Source organism: Sesamum indicum, linkage group LG7, assembly GCF_000512975.1.
Source record: "Sesamum indicum cultivar Zhongzhi No. 13 linkage group LG7, S_indicum_v1.0, whole genome shotgun sequence".
Taxonomy (NCBI): Eukaryota; Viridiplantae; Streptophyta; class Magnoliopsida; order Lamiales; family Pedaliaceae; genus Sesamum; species Sesamum indicum.
In genome coordinates, this window is record NC_026151.1 from 8,486,168 (window position 1) to 8,503,065 (window position 16,898).

The 16,898-nt window shown below is 36.8% G+C and overlaps 4 protein-coding genes across 5 annotated transcripts in view; 3 read left to right on the forward strand and 1 right to left on the reverse strand.

The window, feature by feature from the left end:
* LOC105166639 (protein TONNEAU 1a-like) overlaps positions 1 to 3,209 on the reverse strand; it is a 4,937-nt gene extending 1,728 nt beyond the window's left edge. Inside the window, exons 1-7 of one of the 2 annotated variants that reach the window (XM_011086079.2) lie at positions 2,865 to 3,209; positions 1,904 to 2,036; positions 1,424 to 1,512; positions 1,201 to 1,317; positions 652 to 785; positions 531 to 556; positions 294 to 450 (exon numbers count right to left, since the gene is read on the reverse strand). In XM_011086079.2, coding sequence (XP_011084381.1) covers positions 294 to 450; positions 531 to 556; positions 652 to 785; positions 1,201 to 1,317; positions 1,424 to 1,512; positions 1,904 to 2,036; positions 2,865 to 2,951 — 743 coding nt within the window. In that variant the 5' untranslated portion in view covers positions 2,952 to 3,209. Of the gene's footprint in view, positions 1 to 293; positions 451 to 530; positions 557 to 651; positions 786 to 1,200; positions 1,324 to 1,423; positions 1,513 to 1,903; positions 2,037 to 2,864 lie in introns of both variants that reach the window. The other variant, XM_011086078.2, reaches the window with a different exon arrangement.
* LOC105166640 (leukotriene A-4 hydrolase homolog) lies at positions 4,979 to 8,214 on the forward strand. Its single transcript, XM_011086080.2, has 4 exons — positions 4,979 to 6,144; positions 6,664 to 6,897; positions 6,996 to 7,322; positions 7,741 to 8,214. Exons 1-4 carry the CDS (start codon positions 5,161 to 5,163, stop codon positions 8,035 to 8,037), a joined length of 1,842 nt encoding a protein of 613 aa, XP_011084382.1. The 5' UTR covers positions 4,979 to 5,160; the 3' UTR covers positions 8,038 to 8,214.
* LOC105166641 (leukotriene A-4 hydrolase homolog) lies at positions 8,910 to 12,322 on the forward strand. Its single transcript, XM_011086081.2, has 4 exons — positions 8,910 to 10,114; positions 10,596 to 10,829; positions 10,928 to 11,254; positions 11,916 to 12,322. Exons 1-4 carry the CDS (start codon positions 9,131 to 9,133, stop codon positions 12,210 to 12,212), a joined length of 1,842 nt encoding a protein of 613 aa, XP_011084383.1. The 5' UTR covers positions 8,910 to 9,130; the 3' UTR covers positions 12,213 to 12,322.
* LOC105166657 (dirigent protein 24) lies at positions 13,010 to 14,350 on the forward strand. The gene has a single exon (XM_011086096.2). The coding sequence runs from the start codon at positions 13,113 to 13,115 to the stop codon at positions 14,226 to 14,228; it is 1,116 nt and encodes a 371-aa protein (XP_011084398.1). The 5' UTR covers positions 13,010 to 13,112; the 3' UTR covers positions 14,229 to 14,350.

Here is a 16,898-nt window from a genome sequence, read left to right on the forward strand (position 1 = left end):
CTCCATGTTTGGTGTATTTTCCAACCATTTCTACTCTAATTATGGACAAGAACATGTCACCAAACGTTTGTATTTCACTAAGACTCCAGAAACAAAATATCACGTATGCTTTATTCAAGAACAATTCTAGTGAAGGTAGATTGACCAACATTCACTTTCAGTATTTGTAACAACATTAGCCGACATTTTCCAATGATTTTGCCAAAAGGGTACGGTTCATTTCTGAGATCCAATTTCCCCATATACATGGCATGAAATATAGAGCATGTTATTGTCAAGACGCAGAAACAAACCTCCATGACGTGGTCAAGTGACGAGTTTTTCTATCCAACTGCAAATTTTCTAAAGCAGCAGAAGCACGAACTACATCATCAGGAAGTTCATCGTTGTCATATCTCCAATTGTATTCATCTTTCCTATAGCCAGATGTGGATGACCCAGCTCTTCGATCTGAAACTCAGAATAATAAGAGAACATAAAACAATTTAACTAATGTTGCATAACCAACTTGAAATTGCCTTCATGCTCACCAGATGATTGTGAAACAGGAACAGGCCTGCAAGAAGCATCATTGCAGTACAAGTTAAGAACTGAAAGATGAACCAAGCTAAAGAAGGAAGAAAGATAAGGAAATAGTAAGTGATGATAAACCTTCCTAGTGGAGGTAGACCCCCAGCAACTGATGACGGCGAAGGCCTCCTAATATTTCTACCTTCCACGTTTGATAGAGATTCATGTTCAGGAGTGGTTGATCTCCTGTTGCTACCCCTTCCTTGAGTCAAATTCTACAAGAACACACATCACGAATATGAAACAAAGCTTATGCTTTCTAAGAAAGAGAAGAAAATAGAAGTCTACGATATGAATTGACATCCAGTAGAGCAGATCTCAACAGAAACTCAACTCATGTCTTTTAGCATGGTAAGCCGCCTGCTTAGCGTTACATGTGATATTTTTTCCTTTCGGCACATGCAGAAATATCATGATGCAAAAAGTTCTAACTGTCTAGTTCTCTAGAAATATCAGTTCTCATCTAGAATTGTTTGCTTGGGGATTACAAGAAATATCAGTTACATGTTATTACAGTAACTGCCTATACACCCATGCAACATGTTATGCTATAAAAGGCAAATTATTAACATTATATTTGCCTGCATATACTAATTTACAGTTTAACATACAAAGTGGATTTCATCAGACCTCATACTTCAAAAACCCCTCAAGAACATCCAAAAGCAAAGGCCCGCTGTCTCCAATCCGATTAAGGTCATATCCATTCTTGTTGCTGAATTCTTTTAATTCATTTTTCCAGGAATCCTTTGGCTGAAATTGAAAAATAAAAATAAAATAAAATAGATAAACCTGTCCATCATCATAAACAAATAAATCCGACCTCCAAAGTAACAACAGTGGGAGAAAGTACCAAATTACACTCTGGAAGGTAGACTTTCAATGTGTGATTTAATTGAGCCCAGTCCAAATATTCACATATTAGTGCAGTTAGAAGCCTTCCTGAATTATGGCACCAAATTGTGAGACAAGGGAAAATATTAGCCCACAAAATCTCATAAAACTTGAACTCTCTTGGAAGCTCCAAAGCCACCTGATTAAGTAGTAATAATCCTAATAACTTTTGAACAGCAAAAATTGTTTTCAATAATATAAGAAGAGACTTCACTGAATATGCCATAGAAATTAAAAGTTTCTAACTTAGTCTGCAGAGTCATACACAATGAGTAATGGTGCGCAGTTCCTTATAGATTTCAAAGTCAGTGGAAATATTCTGTATCAGGAATGCGGAATGAGAGAAAGACGAGACGATAGAAATATAGCCTGGTTTTACATACATAGATGGCATCAACATCATTGGAAAAATAGTACAGACTGCTGAAACTAAAATTACCTGAAGGTGAGTTATGGAGTTGCTTTGCCCGTTCATTGCAGCTACCCAATAGTGCAGGAGGCAAACCTTCTTCTTTCTCTATTACTTTATCCTCCTCTTCGATTGCTTCAAACACACTAGCTCTCAGCTCAGCCTAACATCCAAGCAAATTAAAACTTCAGCATCTTAAATGGAACCAAATGCTGAGGCACACTTCTTCAATATTCGGTGTGTGCATATACATCTCTTCTGCAGAAGTGTCTACAGATACTTGTTCAGCAAATTGATAACTCCAGAAACTCTTCATGTAATACCGAACAGATTAAGTAAAAGTATTCACTAATGTTCTACATCAGTCTGCTAAATTCCAAGAACCTTTACATGCGTCAACAACCACCAATGAAACACTGGTAAGCATTATAAAACTCCAGCATTCGAATTATGACATCTTAAAACCCGAATTTGCATATCAATGAATTATGCGTCACAGCCATTACGAAAAAAATGCAAAAGTAAACTACTACTTAGAAATATGAAAAGAAACTCAAGTGCAGCCAGCAATGAAGCCCAAGAATTCTCACTTCAGGAAATCTAACCGTGTCATATGTTAACTTGCAGAATACACCTTTATCTAATTTTCCAAACAGTCCAAATCTGAAGCGAATGTGCACCATGAAATCAGGTAAAAAAGAAAAACTATACACACCTTCCAGCACTTTCAGACGCAAACATTACAGCTACCAAAAACAAAAGTTAAAAATCAGAATAAAACACATCAACATATTTTCCGAGCAATTTGCTCTACATTACGCGATCCCCTGACTTCTTTATTGCCAGAAATGATTCAACGCCCACATGGCCACATATATCCACGGACGCAAACAGAAAAACACCAATTTACACAGAGAAACAAGAATTACAACGGAAAAACAGAAATTACGGTAAATGTGGAAAAAATTAAAATGAGGACAAGGATGCTAACACGGATCTTGGCAAGGACTCCTTTCTTCTCCAGAGTACGAGTTACCAGGGTTTTCAAATCCATCATTTCCCTCGTATAATCATCCATTTTTCCCTCAAATTTCCCAATCTCCAAGAATTCCTTCTCAGCTCAAAAAAAAATTCAAGGGTCTTCTTCGAATGCCTTCGGGTTTTGATTCTTGACTCTGGATTTGTCGAGTGGGAACTGAGAAGTAATGGGCTGATGGTTTGGCGTAATGACAATAAAAATAATTAAAAAAAAATCACAACTTTTCGGAATATATGATATGAGGTAAAGGTAAAGTTCTATTTGTTCGCCTACTGTAACTTCCCCCTCCAATTCTTTGATCGTAAAGTCTCTTTCCTGATTGCCACGCGATGTGGGCATTTTGGAACTATATTAACGCGACTTTACTAGGTACTGCATGGAACTGTGTGATATGATCCCAGGGGGGAGCCGCAGATGGAAAAAATCTTGTCTTCCCTAGTTGGACAATTCTCTCCCTGTGGATGGTCCTAAATTTCTGGGGGAACTTTTTTTACACTTTAGCCCCTCTGTCTTTCCATTTTTTCACTTAAGCCCATTAACCTAATCCCATTCTTAATGTATACTTAATGTGGGAGCACACTCGATACACATACATAATTTAATATCTTATTTTTCTTTATTTAACTAAAATATAAAAAAGTTAAATGTGCATCAATGGAAAATTCAAGTACTTATTTTACATATAAATATATATATTTGAGGGTATTTTAATAAAAATATGTAATATTTATCATACATAAATTTATTGATAAAAGTATTTATTCTATCTACTTTTCCTATTATTTATATTTTTACATTTTATTTCTTTTTATTAATTCTAATGTGGTAAACAAGCAAGATATAATATACTCCATTTATTTTGCTTTTTAAATAATTGAAAAAGGAAATGAAGATTTAAAAAAGTTTTGATTTTTAGAATTGATTATATTCAAAAATTATAAAAATAGCAAGAACTAATTTCGATTCGATGATTTTATTATATCTACCGTTGAATGAAAATCGATTTATAAGTCACAATTTGAATAATTTTATCAAAGTCGAACTTAGGGAGTGTTTTGCGAAAATTATACTTTTTCAAAAGTGTTTGATAATAATTTTTATTTTTTGATAAGTGACTAAAATGTAAAAGTTTGAAGTATTTCGAATATTAGTTCGGAAAAAAAATGATATGGAAGTGTTTAATAAAAAAATTAATATATTATCAATTTATTTGTGAAATTATTTAACGTAGATGGGTAAATTTTTGTTATTACTATGATAGGATACTTTTGAAATATTCAAAAAACAATTAGGACAAAAAAGTCGTAACAAAATTAAACTCAATTACGAAAAATGGTCAAATCGCTTTAAAGAATTCAAAAGTATAGCCATTCGAGTCAGGCGCTTTATCTTCTGCAATATAAAAAATCGTCATTTAAGTAATAACTGTTAAAAAAATCGCCATTTAAGTGAACGTTAACCAATTTAAGTAAGAAAAAGAAATTAAATAAGAATATGATGTGTAAATATTATTTTAGAACAACAATTTAATTTACATGTATTTATTATCATTTTTACTTTTTACAATATTGATTAGGAATATATTGAAGTTAGTTTGATTTTTTATTTTTTCACATCCATTTTCAGATCATTTTCTTTATACTAATTGAATAAATAAAAATATTAACAAATGTCAATATGGCAATAAAAAAATGGGTAAATTACACAAACTCATACGAAATTTGGTATAATTATGAATACTCTTTCATTATTTGAAAAATTATAAATATCCTCTTAATGTAGGGTGATAAAAAATAAAAATTTAAAGATGACTAAACGGATTAATATAATTGTTAAATAATTATTAACATTAAAAAATATTATTAAATATTTATAATTATATCAAAATTTTAAAAAACTTTGTTATAATATATGCTAAAAGAATTATAAATAAAAATTGAAGCAAGTGCTCAATAATTCCATCTTTTGGCCAAATTCTTTGTAATTTATTTTATCTTTACCTTTATTCCTTTTGTCTTTATCCCCAATTCCTCACTCCCTCCAAATTTTAAAACCAAAGATTTCAGTTCAGTGGAAGTGGACTACACTCACCATCCATCACATTCTTGTGTTGCTTCATTCCTCTCTTCCGTTTGCTTGCCCAACAAAACTCCGCCACCTCTCCACCACCCTCCGCCGCCGTTAACCACCACTTTATCCTCCGAACCCATTTCCAAGAAAAGGAGGATTTGAACTCTGCTCATCAATAATGGCGCCCATTGATCCTCACTCCTATGCAGACTCCACCCACCCCCTCACCACCCATATCTCCCTCTCCTTGTACTTCGACTTCGCTTCCTCCACCATTCTCTCCTCCGCAGTCCTCTCTCTTGCCGCCCCTTACTCCGGCTCCTTCACCCTCGATTCCCGCTCCCTCTTGATCTCCGACGTCCTCGACCTCGCTACTCTGACTCCCCTCCCCTTCACTCTGCAGCCCACTTCTCCGGACGCCATTTTGGGACAATCCCTCACGGTCACCCTCTCCGACCATTCCCAGTTGTTGGTCATCTTCAAAACTGCCCCCTCCTCCTCCGCCCTCCAGTGGCTTTCCCCTGCTCAAACGTTTAATAAGTCGTTCCCCTTTGTTTACACCCAATGCCAGGCCATCCACGCCAGGTCTGTTTTCCCCTGCCAAGACACCCCGGCTGCCCGTATCAAATATGCCGCGAAATTGAATATCCCGCGCTATTTATCGGCTGTGATGGGTGCAAAACACGTTGGTAGGCGGGACCCTGTTCCCGGGGAGTGCCGGGATGCCTGTGATGATTCTTTGTGGTGTGGGGAAGGGAGGGTTGTTGAGGAATTTGTCATGGAGCAGCCCATCCCACCGTACTTGTTTGCATTTGCAGTTGGGGAGTTGGGTTTTAGGGAGGTGGGTCCTAGAACCAAGATTTATTCAGAGGCCGTCCCCGGGGTGTTGGATGCTGCTGCTAGAGAGTTTGCTGGGACGGAGGAGATGATTAAGGTAGGAGAGGGATTGTTTGGGCCTTATGAGTGGGAGAGGTTTGATTTGTTGGTTTTGCCACCGAGTTTCCCATATGGAGGAATGGAGAACCCAAGGATGGTGTTTTTGACCCCCACAGTGATTAAGGGGGACGGGACTGGTGCACAGGTTGTGGCTCACGAGCTCGCTCATAGCTGGACCGGAAATTTGATTACCAACAAGACTAATGATCACTTCTGGTTAAATGAGGTAATTGCTTGTTTTGTATACTTGGTAATGGTTTGTATTAAGTGGCAGGCGATTTGGTTTTTTTAAGAGGCATTTATAAGTATAAGGAGTTAATGCAACTGAATTGCTAATTCATGCTAAGATCAGTAGCACTCATGTTAAGATGGAATTCTTTTTATGATATTGGAAAATTTTGATTTGATGATGCTTTTGCACTATTTTGTATGTTAATTTTTTAAACTACGGATGCTTGTCCATTCATTTGAATATGACTTCTCAAACTCTCTGTAAGAGAAAAGTATGCCAATCGACCTTTGAGTTGTTGGTAATGATGGAGTTTATATAAGCAGATCATCTGTTTAAGTTTAATGAGACTGGGAAGTCAAGAGAAATGTGACCTCTATTTGTCTCTTCTTAAGGAGAAACGAGTACAATGCAACTTTAGCCCTTTCCTCTTTTCTCATCTTGGTTCTTTTCTTGACATTTTTATGAATGATTCCGCTAATTTTTAGATCTTGGGTTCGTGCTCGTACGTTACAGGGTATCACAACATATGCAGAGCGGCGAATAGTTGAGGCTGTGCAAGGAAAGGAAAGAGCTGTACTCAATATTGGAATTGGTTGGAAACTACTTGTTGAGGATATGGAGAGGTTTAAGGACAACATGGAATTCACAAAACTGAAAACTAACCAGCAAGGCGTGGACCCAGATGATGTCTATTCTCGAGTGCCCTATGAAAAAGGATTCCAGTTTTTGTGGCGCATTGAGAGACAGGCAAGTACATATTGGTGGCTTTTCTGCTCTTTGAAGATTATGTGTCTTTTATATCTTCATAGAAGAGTTTAATTGTTCTTGTTGTATTTTATGCACAGATCGGGAGGCCTGCATTTGACGAGTTTCTTAAAAATTATATTGCCACCTTCAAGTTCCAATCTATTGACACTGATATATTTCTTGATTTCCTGAAAGCAAATATTCCTGGAATAGAAAATCATATTGATTTGAAGGTATGGACTGAGGGTACTGGCATACCTCCAGATGCTATGGAGCCTGCTTCTGATATCTATACCAAGATTGTGTCTCTGGCTAATGAGTTTAAGGTAGGAAGGATGCGAAATGAGGATGAAGTTGCTGATTGGGGAGGACAAGAATGGGAGCTGTACTTAGAAAACCTGCCTAAATCTGTCGAAGTTTCACAGGTACTGTTAATGTATGACGAACTGATGCACTTTTTAATCACCGACAACCTTCATAACCTCCAGCTTCATCTCCCTGTTGAAATTCTTGGATAGATACAAGCTGCATTCTTGTACTATTCGTAGAGATTGTCTGTAATTTGCTTAAAGTTGCAATCATCTGCTTTCTAGATTTATTGGTTATCATTTTTCAGTTGCTATCTGTACTTTTTGTCTATTATCTAGCTCAAGGGATCTTGAATCTTTGGGACTTGCCAAGAAAACTTATGCCATCAGGACTAAGGAGTCAAGGAATTAGATTAAAAAAGGATGCTTTACAAGAATCCGAGCAGAGCTTGCAAAATTTAGCATTTTCTTCCTCAAGAATTACACGTTTTGTCATAGAGCTAATGCAGGTTTTACCATGGTGGCCATATCACAGGTATTAGCTCTAGATGCACGCTACAAGCTTTCAGAATCCAAAGATTACGAGGTAAAGGTGGCGTTTCTTCAGCTGGCTATTGCATCAAGGTGCAGTAAATACTATAGTGAGGTGGAGAAAACTCTGAAAGAAGTTGGAAGGATGCAATACCTCCGGCCGCTCTATAAGGCACTAGTCCAGGGGACGGGCAAAGAGGAGGAGAAAATATTTGCCAAGAGAGTGTTCTCAGAGGCTTGCTCTTGTTATCACCCTATAGCTCAGGGCGTCGTTGAAGCTATTCTTATTAAGTATACGTAGACAAAATGATACTCACCGCCTCTCCTCTCGTTGCTCTAACGCCAATATTTGATGGCATGTAAATGCATCCATCCTCTTTTTCTTTATTTCTTCTGTATGCGAGATAAAAATATAATAATAATTAACGTGTATACGACTTTTTCATTATATATATATGAACATACAGTTTGAATTCAATTACAATGGTTGAAGTTAGCTAAATTCGAGCGTTATTTAAATGTAAAAAAAAAGATAATATTTATTCTAATATATAGTATTTCCCGCTCTTTTAGTTTGAATTCATGAAATATTTAACCTTGGGAGGAAACACTTTTATCTTTCATTCAAATATGAAATATTTATGGTACTAAAAAAAAAAAAAAAGCAATGTAATAAATATAATGATGCCTATGTATTAGAAGGTAATATATATAAAATTTGCAATGAACATATTATGCAATAAATTTGATTTTTCTTTTTTCTTATTAATTATCATATTTTTTTATAAGGATGATGGTATACTTATTATTACATACATCAGTGTAGGGAGATGTATAAGGATGGTATTATTTGACTTTTAATGAGATAGTAATAAGTCAATCAGTAGTAAATACAAAAGTTTATTTAATTTATTTTGCTAAAATTAATAAATTTTGACTAACGGAATTATCTATTTATCAGAATAATTAAAAATATTAAATATAATTTTTTTAATTATAATTGATTGTATCAAATTTTATGAGTGGTATAATTATCCTAAAATCTATTTAAAATAAAAATAAGGATTATTAGGAATCATATGAACTAAAGAGATTTGGCAATGCATTCAATCTTTTGGCCAAATTCTCTGTAGTTTATTTCATCTTTACCTTTATTCCTTTTGTCTTTATTCCCAATTCTTCTCTCCCTCCAATTTTTTAAACCCTAATTTCAGTTCAGTGGATTACACTCACTCACCATCCATCACATTCTTTGCCTAATCCCATTCCTCTCTTCCATTGCTTGCGCGACAAGATTCCGCCACCTCTCTACCACCCTCCGCCGCCGTTAACCACCACTTTATCCTCTGCACCCATTTCCCAGAAAAGGAGAATTTGAACTCTGCTCATCTATAATGGCGCTCATTGATCCTCACTCCTACACAGACTCCACCCACCCCCTCACCACCCACATCTCCCTCTCCTTCTACTTCGACTTTGCTTCCTCCACCATTCTCTCCTCCGCCGTCCTCTCTCTCGCCGCCCCTTACTCCGGCGCCTTCACCCTCGATTCCCGCTCCCTCTCGATCTCCCAAGTCCTTGACATCGCCACTCTGACCCCTCTCCCCTTCACTCTGCAGCCCACTTCCCCCGACGCCATTTTGGGTCAATCCCTCACTGTCACCCTTTCCAACCACTCCCAGTTGTTGGTCATCTTCAAAACTGCCCCCTCCTCCTCTGCCCTTCAGTGGCTTTCTCCTCCCCAAACGTTTAATAAGTCGTTCCCCTTTGTTTATACCCAATGCCAGGCCATCCACGCCAGGTCCATTTTCCCCTGCCAAGACACCCCGGCTGCGCGGATCAAGTATGCCGCGAAATTGAATATCCCGCGCTATTTATCAGCTGTGATGGGTGCAAAACACGTTTGTAGGCGGGACCCTATTCCCGGGGAGTGTGGCGGTGCTTGTGACGATTCGTTGTGGTGTGGGGAAGGGAGGGTTGTTGAGGAATTTGTGATGGAGCAGCCCATCCCGCCGTATTTGTTTGCATTTGCCGTTGGGGAGTTGGGTTTTAGGGAGGTGGGTCCTAGAACCAAGGTTTACTCGGAGGCTATTCCTGGGGTGTTGGATGCTGCAGCTACAGAGTTTGCAGGGACGGAGGAGATGATTAAGGTAGGAGAGGGGTTGTTTGGGCCTTACGAGTGGGAGAGGTTTGATTTGTTGGTTTTGCCACCGAGTTTTCCCTATGGAGGAATGGAGAACCCAAGGATGGTGTTTTTGACCCCCACGGTCATTAAGGGGGATGCCACTGGCGCGCAGGTAGTGGCTCATGAGCTTGCTCATAGCTGGACCGGGAATCTGATTACCAATAAGAGTAATGATCACTTCTGGTTAAATGAGGTAATTGCTTGTGTTGTATACTTGGTTATGGTTTATGTTAAGTGACAGGCGATTTGTTTTTTATAAGAGGTCATATGCACGTATGACGAGTTGATGAAATTGAATTGCTAAATCATGCTAAGATTAGTAACACTCATCTATAGATGGTATTCACTTTGTGATACTGGAAAATTTTGATATGTTGATACTTTTGACCTGTTCTGTATGTTAATTTTCAAAACTATTGAATGCTTGTACACTCTTTTGAATATGACTTGTCAAAACTGTCTAAGAGAAAAGTATGCCTCTATTTGTTGGTAAATGATGAAGTTTGGATAAGCAGATCCACTTAAGAGAAATGCAGCCTCTATTTGTCTCGTCTTGAGGAGAAGAGTCACTGCAATTTTAGCCCTTTCTCTTTTTAATCTTGGTTTCTTTCTTGACTTTGTTATGGAGGTTTCCGCTAATCTTGAGATTTTGGTTTTGTTCGCACACAATACAGGGTTTCACAACATATGCGGAGCGCCGGATAGTTGAGGCTGTGCAAGGAAAGGAAAGAGCTGTACTTAATATCGGAATTGGTTGGAAAGGACTTGTTGAGGATATGGAGAGGTTTAAGGACAATATGGAATTCACAAAATTGAAAACTAACCAGCAAGGAGTGGACCCAGATGATGTTTATTCTCAAGTGCCCTATGAAAAAGGATTCCAATTTTTGTGGCGCATTGAGAGACAGGCAAGGACATACTTAATACTTTTTCGCCCTTTGGAGATTATGTTTCTTTTATATGTTCTTAGAAGAGCTTAATTGTTTTCATTGAATTTTATGCACAGATTGGGAGGCCTGCATTTGATGAGTTCCTTAAAAAGTATATTGCCACCTTCAAGTTCCAATCTATTGACACTGACACATTTCTTGATTTCCTGAAAGCAAATGTTCCTGGAATAGAAAGTCATATTGATTTGAAGGAATGGACTGAGGGTACTGGCATACCTCCAGATGCTATGGAGCCTGCTTCTGATATCTATACAAAGATTGTATCTCTGGCTAATGAGTTTAAGGTAGGAAGGATGCCAAATGAGGATGAAGTTGCTGATTGGGGAGGACAGGAATGGGAGCTTTACTTAGAAAACCTTCCTAAATCTGTTGAAGCTTCACAGGTACTGTTATGGCATGACGAATTGATGCACTTTCTATTACCTAGACAGCCTTCATAATCAATAAACTTCATCTGCCTGTTTAAATTCTTTGATAAACACAACTTATATTCTTGCAGCATCCTAGAGATTGGTTCTCTAATTTGCCCAAAGTTGCAATCTTCTGCTTTTTAGACTTTTAGCGTCTTAATTAGAAGAAGTAGGTGGTTATCTTAGTTCAGTTGCTATCTGTACTTTTTTTCTATTTTCTTTGTTTCCCAGTATATCTTCTCCACTTCTCTTGTCATATAAGATAAAGCAAATGTTAACTTTAGTTGATCAAATTCCACATCACCATCTGTCCTCTATTCTTGAGAATAGTTTCAGTCTCTGGTATTTATCGAGTAGAAGCTCCTTACTTTTAGCCCAAGGGATCTTGAATTTTTTTTAGACTTGCCAAGGAAACTTGAGGAGAAGGCTTCATATGTGATAGTGCTTAAATAATATCATTATTCTCTCCTCAAATATTATATGCTCCTTATTCCATCAGGAGACGAGGAATTAGATTAAAATGAAGATGCTTTTGTAAGAATTCAAGCCTGCAAGATTCATCATTTTCTTCCTATAGAATAACACCTTCCCGATGTAGAGCTAATGCAGCTTTACCATGTTGACCTTGCCACAGGTATTAGCTCTGGATGCACGATACAGGCTTTCAGAATCAAAAGATTATGAGGTCAAGGTGGCATTTCTTCAGCTTGCTATTTCATCAAGGTGCAGTAATTACTATAACGAGGTTGAGAAAACTCTGAAGGAAGTTGGAAGGATGAAATATCTCCGCCCACTCTATACTGGACTAGTCCAGGGCACCGGCAAAGAAGAGGAGAAAATATTTGCCAAGAGGGTGTTCTCAGAGGCATGCGCTTGCTATCATCCTATAGCTCAGGGTGTAGTTGAGTCTATCTTTGCTAAACATATGTAAACCAGAAGATGCTCACCGTTGTACTCTAGTTGCTCTAACCCGAATACTTCTTGTAAATGCACTTTTCTGGGATCTGGCTGAATAATGAATGCTTTTCATCCGCCGTTTCATCCTCCTGGCCACCTTGTTGATATTGGCTTTTGCTAGAAGACAGTGCGAGTCTTTTCTTGATTTAGTTCTGCATCTAATTTTACAGTGTGGAGAAATACAGTAACTGTTACTACAGAAAATCAATCCATCAAACCTTTGAAATGCTCTGTATGGCTGTAGTTTATCACCTGCCTAAATTTGCTCTGCTTGATTCCTTATATCTTGATTTTAATTTTTAAATTATATTTTATTGGATATTAATGAATTTTAAATTATTTTAAAATGTTGTGTTTCTAGTCAAATTCTTGTAGATTAGAAAGCCCATTTATCAAAATGATAAGTCTTGGGCTTGTAGAGTATACCCCACTTCCCTGATTAGTTCTAAATGGATTCTATCGAAATATGTTATATCTCTAGATGTTCGCTTTCGAGTAATGTGTGTTTGTACCTTTCACTCTTGAGTAGTGTTTGTTTAAATATACAAAGAATACAGATATTATAAAAAATAAACATGAAATACATTATTAATTTATAATAAAATATTTCAATTAATAAATACCATCCTACATTATATATATGTGTGTGTGTGTAAAACTCAACAAAACCATTTCTTCATAGGCTTCAAGAAATTAGGTTTCTCAACTAAACAAATGACAGTGCAATGAATAATACTGCACCAACTCCATATCATCCATCATCAGCTCCACTTCTCATTCCACTATATAATACCCTTCTCACATTTCCCCCAATCCATCAATCATTCTCAACATTCATATCTCATTTCCCTCCTCTTCTTCGCTCACATCCAATATGCCTAAATTTCTCAATTTAATTATTTGCTTCTTACTTCTAACCATCCCATTCGCCACTTCATCAAGAGTTCTTGACCAACTAACTCCACAGCTTCCTGTCTCCAACGAGTTGCCTGATGAAAGTAACCTTGTAACCCTGCCCGAAACACAGCCTACCGCCACCACAACCACTTCAACCACCAATGTAGCACCAATTTCTGAACCTCCCATCCTAGAAGAACCGGCCCCCGTCATTGCACCCGTGCCACCACCAGTTACCACCCCTACCACCACTCCAACCACTGATGTGGCACCGGTTGCTGACCCTTCTATCGGGGAAGAATCAGCTCCCATTGTTGCACCCGTGCCACCACCAGTCACCACTCCTACCGCCACTGCAACATCCGGTGGGGTTGCCACTGGCACAAACGGTGCCATCTCGGACCACCCCACGTTGTCTTTCTTCATGCACGACATCCTCGGTGGCACGCACCCCTCTGGCCGAGTAGTCACCGGCGTCGTGGCCAACTCCGACGCCAACAACCTCCCATTCTCCGTGCCCAACAACCAAATCTTCCCCATCAACGGTGGCGTCCCCCTCAACACCATCAACGGAGTCATCAACAACAACAACTACCCCTCCCTCGTCGGCCTCAACGGCTCCCCTACCAACACCCTTGTCCAAAGCAACGGCAACAACGTCGTCGCCAGCAACAACCAAGCCTTCGTGACGGCGGGGCAACTCCCAGCCGGCCTCACCCTCCAACAACTGATGTTCGGGACCGTGACGGTGGTCGACAATGAGATCACAGAAGGGCACGAGCTGGGGACCTCTGTGCTGGGAAGAGCACAGGGCTTTTACATGGTGAGCTCAAGCGACGGCAGCAGCCACACGGTGGCGCTGACGGTGGCATTCCACGGCGGGGAACACGATCATGAGATTCTTGATACAGTGAGCTTCTTTGGGGTTCATCGGACAGCCACGCCAATATCACACATAGCCATTGTTGGAGGGACAGGGAAGTACGAGAATGCAAAAGGGTATGCTACAATTGAGACACTTCCACATGAGGATCAGCACACCACAGATGGCCTTGAAACCATTACTCATTTCACTCTTTATCTTACTCCTTAATTAGAGCCTCTTTTTCCCTTCTTTCTTGAATGATTTGTGGGGTTTAAGTTACTGTGTGTTAATGATGATGTAAGACAAATTAATGTTTGTGATCAGTGTTATAAGAAGAAAGTTTGTCCAAATCAGTTCACATTTTATGTTGGAAATTCATGTTATATATGTTGCATGTGTACAAAATTTATATTATCTATGTATTAATTTGTTAAATATATATACATATAATGTGTGTGTATATATATACAAGTTTGATCTATTTTGTTTGGTTGATTATGCAGGATATGATTCTCTACATAATAATCTATTCTGTTGGTGCATATATATTAAGCTCGTTATAAATTGAAGGCTCGATATTACTAATATGGTGTGAACCCTTATTGAAAAGTGGGTACACAATCCATCTCGTATATTTAACTACAATGCAAATTTATTGAACCAAAAAACCCCTACTTTTTGATATAGGCGTGCTCGATAATTAATTAAAGAAATGATTATCATGGAAGAAATAAATATAGTTAAGGGCATTTCAGACAATTCACATCGCCGGCATTATATCTGTATTAATTTTTTTTTTTTCCAAAAAAAATATTTTTCATGACTGGAAATATCTCTTTGCTTTCCAGTTAAAATTCATGGTTCCATCCATGCAAGAAATTAGAATTGAAGTCTTCCAAACTTCTCTGTAAGAAAAAAAGAAAAAAAAGAAAAGAAATCTTGCAAGAAACATCTCTAGTAATATTTTTTTTTTTTAATTTCTACATTGAAATTGGTTCGGAAGAAGGTCGTGAGTAGTGTTTGAGGTGGAGATGGGGTTTACTATCCCCGTCAGATGATCGAAAGTGTGAGGTATCTTAGCCTCTCAATCTTAGATCCTGAGTTCGCATGTTACACAACTAGTTATGTTTGTAGAAGTGATCCTTAACTAAAATCTTTCAATATCTGAACCAGAGTTCGTTTAAGCTAATAATTAATTGTGGTTGCAGAGATTTTTTGCTACGTTTAATTACTAGCCAAAAGAAGATAATTCTAGCAAATACAAATCAACCATGACTTCGCAAAGGCCATTAACCGTTGTTTGTACAAGTGTAGCTAATACATTAGTCATGGCTAAAACCATACAAATATTTTGGTTATGACTAAAAATCATAGTGAATAGTGATTATCGTGATAAAAATTTAAGTTTTTGCTACAATTTTATTTAACCGTGGTTAATAGTAGCAATTTACAATGATTTTTGAGCCGTGGTTATTTATAGTGTAGCAAAACCTCAATTTTTTTTTTTATAGTGAGAACTAATCTTTGGTGTCATAAATGCATGTTTGTTTAACAAAGTCAACCAATATTTATAAAGGGCTGGCAAATTAATTGTCAGAAATTGTACGGAGTCATGTATCCAACTGAGAACTCAGACCCTCAAATGGTGGAAGCATCAATGATTGCCATTCTAGATTATTAGGCCTCGATCCGATAAAAATATCACATAAAATCTTAACCTATCTTGCGATTATTTAATTTTTGGAAGGCAAAATATTCAATTAAGAGGTTTAGACCTCTTTAACCCCTATCGTGACCCACATCGAATGTGAAATAATTAAGGAATATTGTTTGGTTAGGTATTTATTAAATCTTATTTAGGTCATATGTCAAACAATAAACAAAGAAAATATTTGTGGTTAGATTTTGTCCCCTCTAACTTATATTATACTTCAAATGAAATAATTAAATGAGATTCTCTCTCTCTCTCTCTCTCTCTCTCTCTCTCTCTCTCTCTCTTATATATATATATTATTAATATTTAAAGTAAAAATTACAAATAAATTTTCCCATTGTATAGTTGAAGAGTTCAATGTCAACTTTAAATATGTAAATACAAAAACATAAATAAAAAAAAGTAAATCAAGATTAAAATTATTATAATAATAAAAAAATAGTCCAAACTCCAAAGAACTGAATTTATTTACAAAAAAATCAAAACAACTAAAAGCATCAATCAATATATACTTTATAGCTTTTGATTCAAAAGTATTTATTTATTTTTGACAATTTTTAAAATAGAATCATTACTTACAAATACTTTAAAGTAGTTTTTTTAAAGTCGGAATCTAATAAATATATTTTTTTTAAAAAAGAAAAAAATTAATGCAAACACTCCCGAAATTTGAACATCATTGAATGGGTTTGAAATTTCTCTTGGAGGATGAGAAAATCAATTTTGTTTTATGCATTTAGGACTATTAATTATTGTTTCCAAGAATTTTCCCATGAACAATTAATATGACTATATATCACTTGTCAATTGATAGTACATCACTTTGAACCTTAGTTGCTAAAATTTCCATTTGGTTGGAACTTGACTCCTTCCAAACTCATACATAAATGTTTGGAGTTATGGTTCTTGAAAATATGTTTGAAGAATTTTTTTTAAAATTTATGTGGAATTAAAAATAGAAAAATTATCAAACCTCTTTACAATATCTTTTCTTCTTCTTAAAAAATAGGACAATTTTTTAGCATATAATAAGGATTTCATACATGTAACGTATATGTATTACTTAGAATAAAAAATTAAATAAAATTTAAAATAGAAAAGTCAATTTATTTTCATGGATTGGAGTTCCTTGTGTTTGATTAAATGAAAAGTGAATGTATATAAACATAAAAAAAAAAAAAAAA